A 15,948-nucleotide genomic window follows, 5' to 3' on the forward strand; every position below is an offset into this window, starting at 1 on the left:
CCCCCATGTCGGGGTCCCAAGCTCCCGTTCAGGGGAGTCCCCTGTCCCCTCTTGGGGTGGGGGGGGGTCCCCAATGAGGGGTCCCTGGGCTCCCAGGGTGTCCCCATGGGGTTCCCGCCTTTGATCCCCCCCCCCCGAAATCTGGCTGCACCCCCAGCCCAGGTCCGCATTCACCCCCCGTGAACCCCCTCCCCCCCCCCCGTGTCCCCAGGCGGGGGGATGACAACGCAAAGTGCCGCCGCCCAATGCGGGGGGGGGTGGGGGGTGGGGACACGACACTGCGGGTGTCCCCCGAGGTGGGGGGTGACATCACCACTGGAGCGAGGGGGGGGGGGGGGTGACAACACCCAGGGACAGCAGAGATGGCGGGGGTGGCACCCTGGGACGGGGTGACAGCACCCACGGGGGGGTGACAACACCTGCAGGGTGACAGTGGCACCCGTCGGGGGGGTGGCAGCACCCACGAGGGGGTGGCTATGATGACACCCATTGGGGGGGTGACAGCACCCAAGGGAGGGTGACGATGACACCCATTGGGGGTGACAACACCTGCAGGGTGACAGTGGCACCCATCGGGGGGTGACGGTGACACCCACGGGGGGGCGGCAGCGCCCACGGTGGGGCGACGACGGCAGCCGTCGGGGGGTCGGGTGGGGGGCGATAACGCCCGCGGGCGGGGCGACGACCCCCGAAGGGGGGGGGCGGGGGGACGGCGCCGGCCGGCCGCCCGTCACACGTAGTACTCCTTGTCCTTGTTGCGCCGCGCCTTGCCGGCCGCCTTCGGGGGGTTCCCGGCCGGTTTCTCCTTGGGGGTCCCCGCGACCGAAGCGGGGACGGCGGCGGCGTCGCCGGCGCTGTCGGGAGCCGCGGGTCCGGCGGCTCCGATGTAGTGCCGGCTCTGGTCCACCTGGTACGAGCCCTCGTCCCTGTTGCGGTACTTGTACATGGCGTACAGCAGGATGAGGATGCAGAGCGCGGCCGCCGCCACGATGCCCACCACCATCCCGGTGGTCCCGCCGGCCTCGCGCACCACCTCCACGGCGCCGGGGGCGGCGGCGGCTGTAGGGACAGCGGGACGGGGGGTGACGGGGACGGCCGTCGCCCTGCCGCGACCCAACCCGCCCTCCCGCGGGTGCCGCTCGCCGGCCGGCACCAAACCGGGCAGCGGACCGGCCGCGGTGACGGCCACGGCGGTGACCCCCGGCGGGGTGACGAGGTCGCGGTGCCGGGTGACGGCAAGCCGGTCGTCCTCGTCGTCGCCGCCGCCGCCGCGGGGCCGCGAGACGAAATCCTCGTCGTCCGCCGGCGGGGCGTTGGCGTCCGCCGCCTCCCCCGAGGCGAAACCCGACGGCTCCTCGCAATCGGGACCGCAGCCCGGGGGGGCGGCGCGGGGGGACGGGGAGGACGGGGACGGGGAGAGCGGGGCAGCCGCCAGCACGAGCTCACCGCCTGCGGAGACACAGAGAGGCTCAGTCGGACTCGGCCGCCCCGCACCGCTCCCCCCAACCCCCGCGCGGCGCCCCGCACCGCTCCGCAGGAGCCCGTTTATGGGTTTCGGGGTGGTTATTTTTCTTTTTCCTGTTCTTTTCGGGCCGTTTCCGCGTCTTTCTGCATTGGGGATTTTGGGGGCCTCTTTTAGGAATTCGTTTTGGCCGTTTTCCTTTCGCTTTCGGAGCTTTTTGGGGCCGTTCTTTGCCCGTTCTCACCCTTTCCTTGTGGCCCTTTTTGGTTCTTTTTGTGCCCTTTTTTGACCACTCTTGGGCCATTTTCACCCGTTTTTTTGGCTTCTGACCTTTCTTTCGCCACTTTTACCCTCTCTCGGCCCCTTTTTGGCCCCTTTCTGTCCACTCTTTGCCCATTTTCACCCATTTTTTGGCCCATTTTTTGGCCCCTTTCGACCTTGCTTTGACCATTCGCACCCTTTGGCCTTTTTCACCCTTTTTTGGCCCTTGCCATTTTTTTGCCTTTTTTGACCATTCTTTGGCCATTTTCCCCTTTCTTTTGGCTTCTGACCTTTCTTTTGCCATTTTTACCTTCTCTCGGCCCCTTTTTGGCTCTTTTTTGGCCCTTTTCTGTCCACTCTTCAGCTATTTTCACCCTTTTCCAGCCCATTTTAACCTTTTTTCCACCCTTTTTGACCATTCTTTGCCCCTTTTCACCCTTTTTTTGGCCCCTTTTTTTGACCTTCGGCCACTTTCAATTTTTTCGACCCTTTTCCATCCACTCTTTGGCCATTTTCACCTTTTTTTGCCCCATTTATTGGCCCATCTCGACCCTCCTTTGGCCATTTTCACCTTTTGGCCCCTTTTGGGCCCCTTTTAACCTCTTTTTTTGCCCCTTTTTGCCCCTTTGATTTCTTTTTCGCCCTCTTCGAGTTTCCTTTGGCCATTTTAACTTTTTTCTTTCTTTCTTTCTTTCTCTGTTTTCACCATTTCTGCCCTTTTCTCACTTCTCACAGGGACACTTTTCAACCTTTGGCCATTTTTCCCTTTTTCTGCAGTGATTATTCATTTTTTTTAACCTTTTCTGTCCCTTTTTGCCCTTTTCTGTGCATTTTTTCAGCTCTTTGCACCATTTCGGCCTTCTTTTTTTTGCCTGTTTTCCACTTTTATCCCCCCTCCCTTTTTTTCCCCTTTTCTTGGCTTTTTTCCCCCATTCTGGACTCTTTGTGGCTTTTCCCATCTTCACAGTTTTTAACTTTTCCTGCTTTATTTTTGGTCCTTTTTCTCCCTTTTCTTTTGGGCCTTTTCCCCCCTTTTCTACTTTCCCTTTTTTTTTTCTTTTCTGCATCTTTTTTTTGTGATTTTTTCCACTTTTTTTGCCTCTTTGCTGCCTTTCCCTCATTCTCTCATTTTCCTTTTTCTGCCTTTTTCTCCTTCCTCATTTTTTTTTCTTTTTTTTTTTTTTCACTCCTCTTTTTGCCTTTCTCTCAATCTTTCCTCATTTTTTAAGAGCAAACCGCGGCGCTGCCGTCAACTTACATCGAGGGATGGGGCCGGGTGATTTTAGCGTGGAGAAAAAGAAATTGCAGGAAGGAAGGAAAAGCACACAAAAAAAAAAGAGAAAAAAGAAAGAAAACAAAAAAAAAGAGAGAGAGACTTCGGTGAGAAGGTGCCGAGCGCCGCCCCGTGCGCTGACCACGGCCTCGGCGGCCCCGGCCAGCGGGCCGGCACCCGTCCGTCCAGCCATCATCCACCCGTCCGTCCAGCCATCATCCATCCATCATCATCCATCCATCCATCCATCCATCATCATCCATCCATCATCCATCCATCATCCATCCATCATCCATCCATCCGTCCATCCATCCATCCATCATCCATCCATCCATCCATCATCCATCCATCCATCCATCCATCCATCCATCCATCCATCCATCCATCCATCCATCATCCATCCATCATCCATCCTTCCATCATCCATCCATCCATCATCCATCCATCCATCCATCCATCCATCCATCCATCCATCCATCCATCATCATCCATCATCATCCATCAACCCGTCCATCATCCATCCATCATCCATCAACCCATCCATCCATCCATCCATCCATCCGTCCATCCATCCATCCATCCATCATCCATCCATCCATCCATCCATCCATCCATCATCCATCCATCCATCCATCCATCATCATTCATCCATCATCCATCCATCCATCCACCTGTCCGTCCATCCATCCATCCATCCATCCATCCATCCATCCATCCATCATCATCCATCCATCCATCATCCATCCATCCATCATCCATCCATCCATCATCCATCCATCCATCATCCATCCATCATCCATCCATCATCATCCATCCATCCATCCATCCATCCATTCATCCATCATCCATCCATCCATCCATCCATCCATCCATCCATCCATCCATCCCTCCATCCATCCATCCATCCATCCATCCATCCATCCATCCATCCATCCATCATCATCCATCCATCCATCATCCATCCATCCATCATCCATCCATCCATCATCCATCCATCCATCATCCATCCATCATCCATCCATCATCATCCATCCATCCATCCATCATCCATCCATCCATCATCCATCCATCCATCATCCATCCATCCATCCATCCATCCATCCATCCATCATCCATCCATCCATCCATCCATCCATCCATCCATCCATCCATTCATCCATCATCCATCCATCCATCCATCCATCCATCCATCCATCCATCCCTCCATCCATCCATCCATCCATCCATCATCCATCCATCCATCATCCATCCATCATCCATCCATCCATCATCCATCCATCATCCATCCATCCATCCATCCATCCATCCATCCATCCATCATCCATCCATCCATCCATCCATCCATCATCCATCCATCCATCCATCCATCATCATTCATCCATCATCCATCCATCCATCCACCTGTCCGTCCATCCATCCATCCATCCATCATCCATCCATCCATCCATCCATCCATCCATCCATCCATCATCCATCCATCCATCATCCATCCATCCATCATCCATCCATCCATCATCCATCCATCCATCATCCATCCATCATCCATTCATCCATCATCCATCCATCCATCCATCCATCCATCCATCCATCCATCCCTCCATCCATCCATCCCTCCATCCATCATCCATCCATCCATCATCCATCCATCCATCATCCATCCATCCATCCATCCATCCATCCATCCATCCATCCATCCATCCATCCATCATCCATCCATCATCCATCCATCCATCATCCATCCATCATCCATCCATCCATCCATCCATCCATCCATCCATCCATCCATCCATCATCCATCCATCCATCCATCATCCATCCATCCATCCATCCATCCATCCATCCATCATCCATCCATCCATCCATCATCCATCCATCATCCATCCATCCATCATCTATCCATCCATCATCCATCCATCCATCCATCCATCCATCCATCCATCCATCATCCATCCATCCATCATCCATCCATCCCTCCATCCATCCATCATCCATCCATCCATCATCCATCCATCATCCATCCATCCATCCATCATCCATCCATCCATCCATCCATCCATCCATCCATCCATCCATCCATCATCCATCCATCCATCCATCATCCATCCATCCATCCATCCATCCATCCATCCATCCATCCATCCATCATCCATCCATCCATCCATCATCCATCCATCATCCATCCATCCATCATCCATCCATCCATCATCCATCCATCCCTCCATCCATCCATCCATCCATCCATCCATCATCCATCCATCCATCATCCATCCATCATCCATCCATCCATCCATCCATCCATCCATCCATCCATCATCCATCCATCCATCCATCATCCATCCATCCATCCATCCATCCATCCATCCATCCATCATCCATCCATCCATCCATCATCCATCCATCATCCATCCATCCATCATCTATCCATCCATCATCCATCCATCCATCCATCCATCCATCCATCCATCATCCATCCATCCATCATCCATCCATCCCTCCATCCATCCATCATCCATCCATCCATCATCCATCCATCCATCATCATCCATCCATCATCATCCATCCACCCATCCATCATCATCCATCCATCATCATCCATCCACCCATCCATCATCATCCATCCATCATCATCCATCCACCCATCCATCATCTACCCGTCTGTCCATCCACCCATCCATCCGACCATTCACCCATCTGTCATCCATCCACCTGTCCATCCATCATCATCCATCCGTCATCATCCATCCACCTGTCTGTCCATCCAGCCAGCCACCCATCCATCCATCCATCCATCATCCACCCGTCCGTCCAGCCATCATCCACCCGTCTGTCTGTCCATCCATCCATCCATCCTTCAATCCTCCATCATCCATCCATCATCCAGCTACCCGTCCGTCCAGCCACCCATCCATCATCCATCCATCATCATCCATCTGTCATCATCCATCCACCTGTCCGTCCGTCCATCCATCCATCCATCCATCATCCATCCATCATCCACCCATCCGTCATCCATCCACCCGTCCATCCATCCTTCTAGCCATCTGTCCATCCACGCATCCATCCATCCATCCACCTGTCCATCTATCCAGCCAGCCGTCTGTCCATCCACCCATCCGTCCACCCGTCCGTCCATCCATCCACCATCCATCCATCTCTCTGTCCAACCACCCATCCATCCAGCTGTCCATCCACCCATCCGTCTGTCCATCCATCCATCCTCCCGTCCGTCCATTCTTCCATCCATCCACTCACCCACATCCATCCGTCACCCATCCAACCATCTGTCTGTCCATCTGTCTGTCCATCCACCCATCCATCCATCATCCATCTGTCCATCCACCCATCTACCATCCACCCATCCAGCCATCCGTCCATCCATCCGTCTGTCCATCCACCCATCTATCTGCCCATCTATACATCTGTCTGTCCACCCAGCCGTCTGTCCATCTGTCCGTGCATCCATCCAGCCATCCATCCGTCCACCCAGCCGTGTGCCCATCCGTCCATCCGTCCATCTATCCCTCCATCCGTCCTCCTGTCCGTCTGTCCATCTGCCCGTCCGTCCGTCCATCCATCCATCCACCCAGCCGTCCTTCCTCCCATCCATCCGTCTGTCCTTCTGTCCGACCTCCCGCCCATCCATCCGTCCATCTCCATCCGCACAGGGCCGCATCCATTCCCCACCCCTCTCTCCATCTGTCTGTCCGTCTGTCCACTGTCCGTCCGTCCGTGGGCACCCCCTCCGTGTCCTTGGTGGGTCGCAGATATCGGGGGACACCTCAGCATCCTCCCTGGGACCCAAACGTGTGGGGCTGGCCCTGTCCTGGGGGGGGGGGGGGAGGGGGGAAGGAACCTCAGCTCTGGGGACACCCCACGTCCCCCGTGGGTCCCAGCAGCGCGGGGACACCCCGATGTCCTCAAAGGGACCCAAACGTCCCCGGATGGCACCGGTGGGACCTCAGCCGTGGGGACACCGTCCCGATGTGTCCCACGTGTTCTGGGCGGCCGCTGTCCTCGCTTGGGACCCCCATCCGTGGGGACACCGCCGTGTCCTCGGTGGGTCACCGTTGTCTGGGGACATCCCGATGTCCTCAGCGGGACCCAGACGTTGGGGACGCCTCCTTGACGTCCTCCAAGGGATCCAGATGTTTGGGGACACCCCAAAGTCCTCAACGGGATCCAGATGTTTGGGGAAATCCAGATGTTGGTGGCACTTCCATGTCCCCAACGGGGACGCGGGTGTTTGGGGACATCCCCATGGTACCCAAATGTTGGGGGCATTGGGATATTCTCAACAGCGCCACGACGTTGGGGACACCCCAGTGACGCCCTCGATGGGGATCCAGATGTCTGGGGACATCTCCAATGTCCCCGGTGCCCCTCAGATGTTTCAGGGACTTGGGGGGGGGTCCTCAAATGGGACCCAGATGTTGGGGGTCACCCCAATATCCTCTAATAGGACCCAGATGTTGGGGGTCATCCCAATGTCCTCAAATGGGATCCAGATGTTGGGGGTCATCCCAATGTCCTCAAATGGGACCCAGATGTTGGGGGTCATCCCAATGTCCTCAAATGGGACCCAGATGTTGGGGGTCATCCCAATGTCCTCAAATGGGATCCAGATGTTGGGGGTCATCCCAATGTCCTCAAATGGGACCCAGATGTTGGGGGTCATCCCAATATCCTCAAATGGGACCCAGATGTTGGGGGTCATCCCAATGTCTTCAAATGGGAACCCAGATGTTGGGGGTCATCCCAATGTCCTCAAATGGGATCCAGATGTTGGGGGTCATCCCAATATCCTCAAATGGGACCCAGATGCTGGGGGTCATCCCAGTATCCTCAAATGGGACCCAGATGTTGGGGGTCATCCCAGTATCCTCAAATGGGACCCAGATGCTGGGGGTCATCCCAATGTCCTCAAATGGGACCCAGATGTTGGGGGTCATCCCAATGTCCTCAAATGGGACCCAGATGTTGGGGGTCATCCCAATGTCCTCAAATGGGACCCAGATGTTGGGGGTCATCCCAATGTCCTCAAATGGGACCCAGATGTTGGGGGTCATCCCAATATCCTCAAATGGGACCCAGATGTTGGGGGTCATCCCAATATCCTCTAATAGGACCCAGATGTTGGGGGTCATCCCAATATCCTCAAATGGGACCCAGATGTTGGGGGTCACCCCAATATCCTCAAATGGGACCCAGATGTTGGGGGTCACCCCAATATCCTCAAATGGGACCCAGATGTTGGGGGTCATCCCAATGTCCTCAAATGGGACCCAGATGTTGGGGGTCATCCCAATGTCCTCAAATGGGACCCAGATGTTGGGGGTCATCCCAATGTCCTCAAATGGGATCCAGATGTTGGGGGTCATCCCAATATCCTCAAATGGGACCCAGATGTTGGGGGTCATCCCAATGTCCTCAAATGGGACCCAGATGTTGGGGGTCATCCCAATGTCCTCAAATGGGACCCAGATGTTGGGGGTCATCCCAATGTCCTCAAATGGGACCCAGATGTTGGGGGTCATCCCAATGTCCTCAAATGGGACCCAGATGTTGGGGGTCATCCCAATATCCTCAAATGGGACCCAGATGTTGGGGGTCATCCCAATATCCTCAAATGGGACCCAGATGTTGGGGGCCATCCCAATGTCCTCAAATGGGAACCCAGATGTTGGGGGTCATCCCAATGTCCTCAAATGGGACCCAGATGTTGGGGGTCATCCCAATGTCCTCAAATGGGATCCAGATGTTGGGGTCATCCCAATGTCCTCAAATGGGACCCAGATGTTGGGGGTCATCCCAATTTCCTCAAATGGGACCCAGATGTTGGGGGTCATCCCAATGTCCTCAAATGGGACCCAGATGTTGGGGGTCATCCCAATGTCCTCAAATGGGAACCCAGATGTTGGGGGTCATCCCAATGTCCTCAAATGGGATCCAGATGTTGGGGGTCATCCCAATGTCCTCAAATGGGACCCAGATGTTGGGGGTCATCCCAATGTCCTCAAATGGGACCCAGATGTTGGGGGTCATCCCAATGTCCTCAAATGGGAACCCAGATGTTGGGGGTCATCCCAATGTCCTCAAATGGGACCCAGATGTTAGGGGTCATCCCAATGTCCTCAAATGGGAACCCAGATGTTGGGGGTCATCCCAATGTCCTCAAATGGGATCCAGATGTTGGGGGTCATCCCAATGTCCTCAAATGGGACCCAGATGTTGGGGGTCATCCCAATATCCTCAAATGGGACCCAGATGTTGGGGGTCATCCCAATGTCCTCAAATGGGACCCAGATGTTGGGGGTCATCCCAATGTCCTCAAATGGGACCCAGATGTTGGGGGTCATCCCAATGTCCTCAAATGGGAACCCAGATGTTGGGGGTCATCCCAATGTCCTCAAATGGGACCCAGATGTTAGGGGTCATCCCAATGTCCTCAAATGGGAACCCAGATGTTGGGGGTCATCCCAATGTCCTCAAATGGGATCCAGATGTTGGGGGTCATCCCAATGTCCTCAAATGGGACCCAGATGTTGGGGGTCATCCCAATATCCTCAAATGGGACCCAGATGTTGGGGGTCATCCCAATATCCTCTAATAGGACCCAGATGTTGGGGGTCATCCCAATATCCTCAAATGGGACCCAGATGTTGGGGGTCACCCCAATATCCTCAAATGGGACCCAGATGTTGGGGGTCACCCCAATATCCTCAAATGGGACCCAGATGTTGGGGGTCATCCCAATGTCCTCAAATGGGACCCAGATGTTGGGGGTCATCCCAATGTCCTCAAATGGGACCCAGATGTTGGGGGACACTGGGATGTCCCCAGTGGGGCCCAGATGTTCGGGGTCACCCCGATATCCTCAATGGGACCGGACCCAGATGTTGGGGACACCCCAATGATGTCCTCAATGGGACCCAGATGTTGGGGGACCGTCCCCGCCCCCCCAGTGTCCCCATGTCCGTCTGTCCGTCCGTCTGGGGGGGGTCCACAGCGTGCGAGGAGACGAGGCTGTGTGTGTGTGGGGGGGGGGGGGGGGGAGGTGGGGGGAACTGCACACACACGTGTGTGCGTGTGCGAGAGCCGCGGTGGCTGTGGGGTGTTGGGGGTGGCAGGGGGACAAGGGGGGGGTGGGCCGTGCCCCGGGACAGGCGTGCGTTGCACACGCGTGTGCCCCGGGGGGGGCCCTGAAGAGCAGCACCCACCTGTGCCGGGCTCGCACTCCTCCAGGTCCTCATCATCACTCGGGCACTCAGCCGAAGCCACCAGGAGGTCGTCCGTGTTCTGGGGGGGGGGGGGTGGAGGGGGGAGACATCGGTGCGTCACCCCCATGGGGACAGCAGCGATGCTGGACCCCCCTGGGGACACCGGTGTCTCTGGTTCCCCCCCAACTTGGTGACACCAGTGGGGTTGGGGACAGCGGTGATGCTGCCCCCCCCCCCCCCCGGGGACACCGGTGTTCCTGGTTCCCCCCCCTTGGTGACACTGTTGGGGTTGGGGGACAGCAGTGAAGCTGGACCCCCCCTGGGGACACTAGTGTTCCTGGTTCCCCCCCCTTGGTGACACCGTTGGGGTTGGGGGACAGCAGTGATGCTGGACCCCCCCCCTGGGAACGCTGGTGTTCCTGGTCCCCCCCCTTGGTGACACCATTGGGGTTGGGGGACACTGTTAGGGTTGGGGGACAGCAGCGATGCTGGACCCCCCTGGGGACACCGGTGTTCCTGGTTCCCCCCCCTTGGTGACACCATTGGGGTTGGGGACAGCAGTGATGCTGGGTCCCCCCCCCCCCTTGGTGACACCATTGGGGTTGGGGGACAGCAGTAATGCTGGGCCCCCCCTCAGTGACACTGCTGGGGTTGGGGGACAGCGATGACGCTGGACCCCTCTCCAGGGACACTGGTGTCTCTGATCCCCCCCCTTCGTGACACCATTGGGGTTGGGAACACTGGTGTTCCTGGGTCCCCCCCCTTGGTGACACCAGTGGGGTTGGGGGACAGCAGTGAAGCTGGACCCCCCCTGGGGACACCGGCGTTCCTGGTCCCCCCCCTTGGTGACACCATTGGGGTTGGGAACACTGGTGTTCCTGGTTCCCCCCCCTTGGTGACACCATTGGGGTTGGGGGACAGCAGTGACACTGGCCCCCTCCCCCCCCCCGGGGACACCAGTGTTCCTGGTCCCCCCCCTTGGTGACACCATTGGGGTTGGGGGACAGCAGTGATGCTGGACCCCCCGTGGGGACACCGGTGTTCCTGGTCCCCCCCCCTTGGTGACAGCAGCAGTGCTGGGAACAGCGATGCCCCCCCCCCCCCCCCATCCCCATCCCCCCTTTCCCCATAAGCGACCCCCAAACCCCCCCTGTCCCCCCCCCCTTTACCTGCGCCACGGTGTCCCGCAGGGTGGGCGACCGCCCCCGGCGGGTGGTGGTGGTGGCCATGGTGGTGGTGGTCTCCATGATGGTGGTGGCCATGTCGGGGGGGGCGGCGGTGGCGGGGCCGGGGGGGGCGGCGGGGGGGGGGCGGGGGGTCCCCCACCAGGCGGAGGTCGCCCTCTGCTCGCACCCTTGGGTGCCCTTCGGCCGCCAACGCCAGCACCTTCAGCCCGTTGTAGTACAAACCCGACAGCTGCCCCTGGAACGGCCGGCCCCGGTCGCGGCCCCCGACCCGAACGGCCGCCTGGCTGTTGAAGATGGTGAGCTGCCGGCCTGGGGGGGGGAAACGTAAAGGGGTTGGGGGGCGGCGGGGGGGGGTGGGGGGGGCGCGAGGACCCCAAAGTGAGACCCTAAATGGCGACGGGGCAGAGGGAATCCCAAATAGCGCATCGCGACCCTAAAATGGGGCTGGGACAAAGGGAATCCCAAATAGCACAACGCGACCCTAAAATGGGGCTGGGACAGAGGGACCCCAAATAGCGCATTGCGACCCTAAATGGTGACGGGGCAGAGGGAATCCCAAATAGCGCATCGCGACCCTAAAATGGGGCTGGGACCCAAACAGTGCTCACTGACCCCAAAATGTGCCCCCAAATGGTGATGGGACAGAGGGAATCCCAAATAGTGCTCCATGACCCCAAAATGGGGCTGGGACAAAGGGAATCCCAAATTAGTGCTCGCTGACCCCAAAATGGGCCCCAAAATGGAGGTGGGAAGATGGGAATCCCAAATAGTGTTCATTGATCCCAAAACGGGCCCCCAAATGGTGATGGGACAGAAGGAATCCCAAATAGTGCTCAATGACCCCAAAATGGGGCTGGGACAGAAGAAACACCAAATTAGTGCTCGCTGACCCCAAAATGGGCCCCAAAATGGAGGTGGGATGATGGGAATCCTAAAAGTGCTCTGTGACCCCAAACATCCCCAATTGTGCCCCAAAATGGCGGTGAGGGGGGAGGGGAGCTGGAATCCTCAGCGTCGCACGGTGACCCCAAAATCCCACCGTTGTGCCCCAAAGCGGCGATGGGAGAAATGGGAAACCCCCCAAATGTTGTGGCACGGCCCCCAAAATGGCGGCGTTGTGCCCCAAAATGGCGGCGCTGTGCCCCAAAATGGCACCATTGTGCCCCAAAATGGCGCCACTGTGCCCCAAAATGGCGCCATTGTGCCCCAAAATGGCGGCGCTGTGCCCCCAAAATGGCGCCATTGTGCCCCCAAAATGGCGGCGCTGTGCCCCAAAATGGCGCCATTGTGCCCCAAAATGGCGGCGCTGTGCCCCAAAATGGCGGCGTCGTGCCCCAAAATGGCGCCATTGTGCCCCAAAATGGCGGCGGTGCTGCTGGTGCTCCTCGCACGAGGGCGCATTTTGGGCTCAAATTGGGCACTTTTGGCTCACTGAGTCCAGCCCTACCTGACTGGGGGGGGGGAGAAAAGGGGGGGCAAGGGGGGGCACGCGGAGCCGTCGTGCAAACACGGTCCTCGTGCACACACCATCCTCGTGCAAACACAGCCCTTGTGCAAACACACCACTTGTGCACACACCACCCTCGTGCACACACCACCCTCATGCACACACAACTGCACACACCATCCTCGTGCACACACCACCCTCGTGCACACACCACCCTTGTGCACACTCCACCCTTGTGCACACACCAACCTCGTGCACACACCACCCTTGTGCACACACCATCCTCGTGCACACACCACACCACCCTCGTGCACACACCACCCTCATGCACACATCATCCTCTTGCACACACCACCCTTGTGCACACACCACCCTCGTGCACACACTATCCTCTGGCACAAACCGCCCTCTTGCACACACCCTCGTGCACACACACTTGCCCTCAATCCTTGTGCACCACACAGACACACGCTTTGTGCACACGCTTGCACACGCAGCACTAATGCACGCTTTAATTGTGCACACATGGTTGTGAGCAATCGCCTCGTGCACACACCACCCTCGTGCACACACCACGCTCTCGCACACACCATCCTCGTGCACACGCCATCCTTGTGCCTGCACAAGCACTGAGCTCACCATTCTGGTGCACACACCGCCCTCGTGCTCGCACGGCACACACACTCGTGCCACTCTCATCTTTGTGCTCCTCGCACACTCACACACTGCGCTATAACCCTCGTGGCCCTTGCCCTCATGTCATCCTCGCACACTTGTGCTTCCTCACACCTGTGCACTCACACTCGTGCACTCTCACACTTGTGCTCCTGGCGCACCCGTGCACACTCACACACGTGTGCACTCACACGAGCATCACGTGCGTGCCGCCCACCTGCGCTCTCAGCCCTCCGCTCCTCACACACACTCGTGCTGCTCTCCCCCTCCTGCTCCTTGCACACTCGTGCTCCTTGCACACTCGTGCACTCACACTCGTGCGCTCACACTCGTGTGCTTTGGGCAGGGGGTGCCGTTATGGGGTTTTAGCGGATTTATGGGGGTTTACAGCGCGGTGGGGGGGGGGTTGGGGGGGGGTCCCTGTAACTGGGATGGGGAGGGGAGGGGGGGGCCGGGCGGTGGGGACACCGTGGGGACACGGGGTGAGACCGGGTCATGTGACACCGGGACACGGGACGCTGAGGTCACGTGACACCGGGGTGACAGGTGGTGGGGGGGCGTGGGTGGGTCATGTGACATGGCGGGCACGTGACATCACATGTGACTTTTGTCTCCAACATCGGGACCGGGTGACAACACGGCCAGGTGACACCCAGACTGAATGACACCGGGATCGGGTGACAACACAGCCAGGTGGCACCTAGTCCAGGTGACACCCAAGCCAGGTGACAACATGATCAGTTGACAGCTAGACTGAGCGACACCCAGACCAGGTGACAACACGGCCAGGTGACAACATGGTCTGGACCAAGGGACACTCAGACCGGTTGACATCCAGGGCAAGGCGACAACATGGCGAGGTGACACCAGGCCAGGTGACACCCGGACCGAGTGACACTGGGACTGGGTGCCAACACGACCGGGTGACACCCAGACCACGTGACACCACCCAAGTCACGTGACATCTCATCCCAGCGACACCGCGTTCAGCAGGCGACACCCAAGGCGCGCGTCACCGGAGCCACGTGACGCCCCGTGTCACGTGACGCCCAGACCACGTGACGCCGCGTCCCTACACCACGTGACACCGGGGCCACGGGACGACCAGGTCACGTGACCCCGCGTCCCAGCCGTGTCCCCAGCCCGGGCTCTGCGGGGCTCGTTAGGGCGGCGCTAACGAGTTACCTTTGTCGAGTAGCCACTCATCGACTACCCGACCGAGCCGGTAGGGGATTCGCTGCCTGGCAATCGCCAGCCGCTCGCTATCCGCGCTGCCTTGAAGAGGAGAAGAGGGTTAGGGGCGGGGGGGACGGTGGGGGGGGACGGCGGGGGGGACAGCAGGGGCGGCGGGGTGGTGGCACCGGCAGTGGCGGCGTGACACCAGCATGGTGAGTGTCGGTGTCAAAGTGGTGTCAGGTGGCACCAGGGACAGCAGGGATGTTGGTGTGACACCAGTATGGTGACAGTGTTGGTGTCAAAGTGGTGTCAGGTGGCACTGGGAGTGTCGGTGTGACACCAGTATGGTGACAATGGTGTCAAAGTGGTGTCAGGTGGCACTGGGAGTGTCGGTGTGACACCAGTATGGTGACAATGGTGTCAAAGTGGTGTCAGGTGGCAGCAGGGATGTTGGTGTGACAGCAGTATGGTGACAATGGTGTCAAAGTGATGTCAGGTGGCATCAGAGATGTTGGTGTGACACCAGCATGGTGACAATGGTGTCAAAGTGGTGTCAGGTGGCACCAGGGATGGTGTGACACCAGCATGGTGACAGTGTTGGTGTCAAAGTGATGTCAGGTGGCACCAGCAGTGTCAGGTGACAACAAGACGTGGCCGTGGTATCACCACCAGTGTCACCATCGTGTCACCATGACCTGACTGTGACAACACCACTCCTGTGACCACGACAACACCACAACACCACTGCTGTCACAACGGGTGTCATCATCACGACACCGCCGGTGTCACCATGACCTGACCCTGGTATCACCATCAGTGTCACCATGATGTCACCATGACACCACCATCAGTGTCACCATGACCACACCTTTGGTGACACTGCGACCTGACTGTGGTATCACCATCGATCGGTGTCACCATGACACCACCATGACACCACCATCAGTGTCACCATCAGTGTCACCGTGACACCACCATGACATCAGTGTCACCATCGGTGTCACCATCGGTGTCACCATGACACCACCATGACACCACCATCAGTGTCACCATCAGTGTCACCATGACACCACCATGACATCAGTGTCACCATCGGTGTCACCATCGGTGTCACCATGACACCACCATCAGTGTCACCACTGGTGTCACCATGACACCACCATCACACCACCATCAGTGTCACCATGACACCGCCATCGGTGTCACCATCAGTGTCACCATGACACCGCCATGACACCACCATCAGTGTC

General features: G+C 57.8%; 1 protein-coding gene across 1 annotated transcript; it reads right to left on the reverse strand.

Annotated features, from left to right (window-relative positions):
- Positions 1 to 730: 730 nt before the first annotated feature.
- Positions 731 to 15,603, reverse strand: LOC306957576 (neurexin-1-beta-like; the record flags this gene model as incomplete). Its single annotated transcript, XM_079551063.1, is given in 6 exon segments — positions 731 to 1,059; positions 10,175 to 10,292; positions 11,383 to 11,523; positions 11,525 to 11,709; positions 14,708 to 14,797; positions 15,567 to 15,603. Coding segments are annotated over 6 exon segments (900 nt in total).
- Positions 15,604 to 15,948: the final 345 nt, after the last annotated feature.

Source organism: Tetrao urogallus (genome assembly GCF_951394365.1).
Source record: "Tetrao urogallus genome assembly, contig: scaffold_252, whole genome shotgun sequence".
NCBI classification, from domain to species: Eukaryota; Metazoa; Chordata; class Aves; order Galliformes; family Phasianidae; genus Tetrao; species Tetrao urogallus.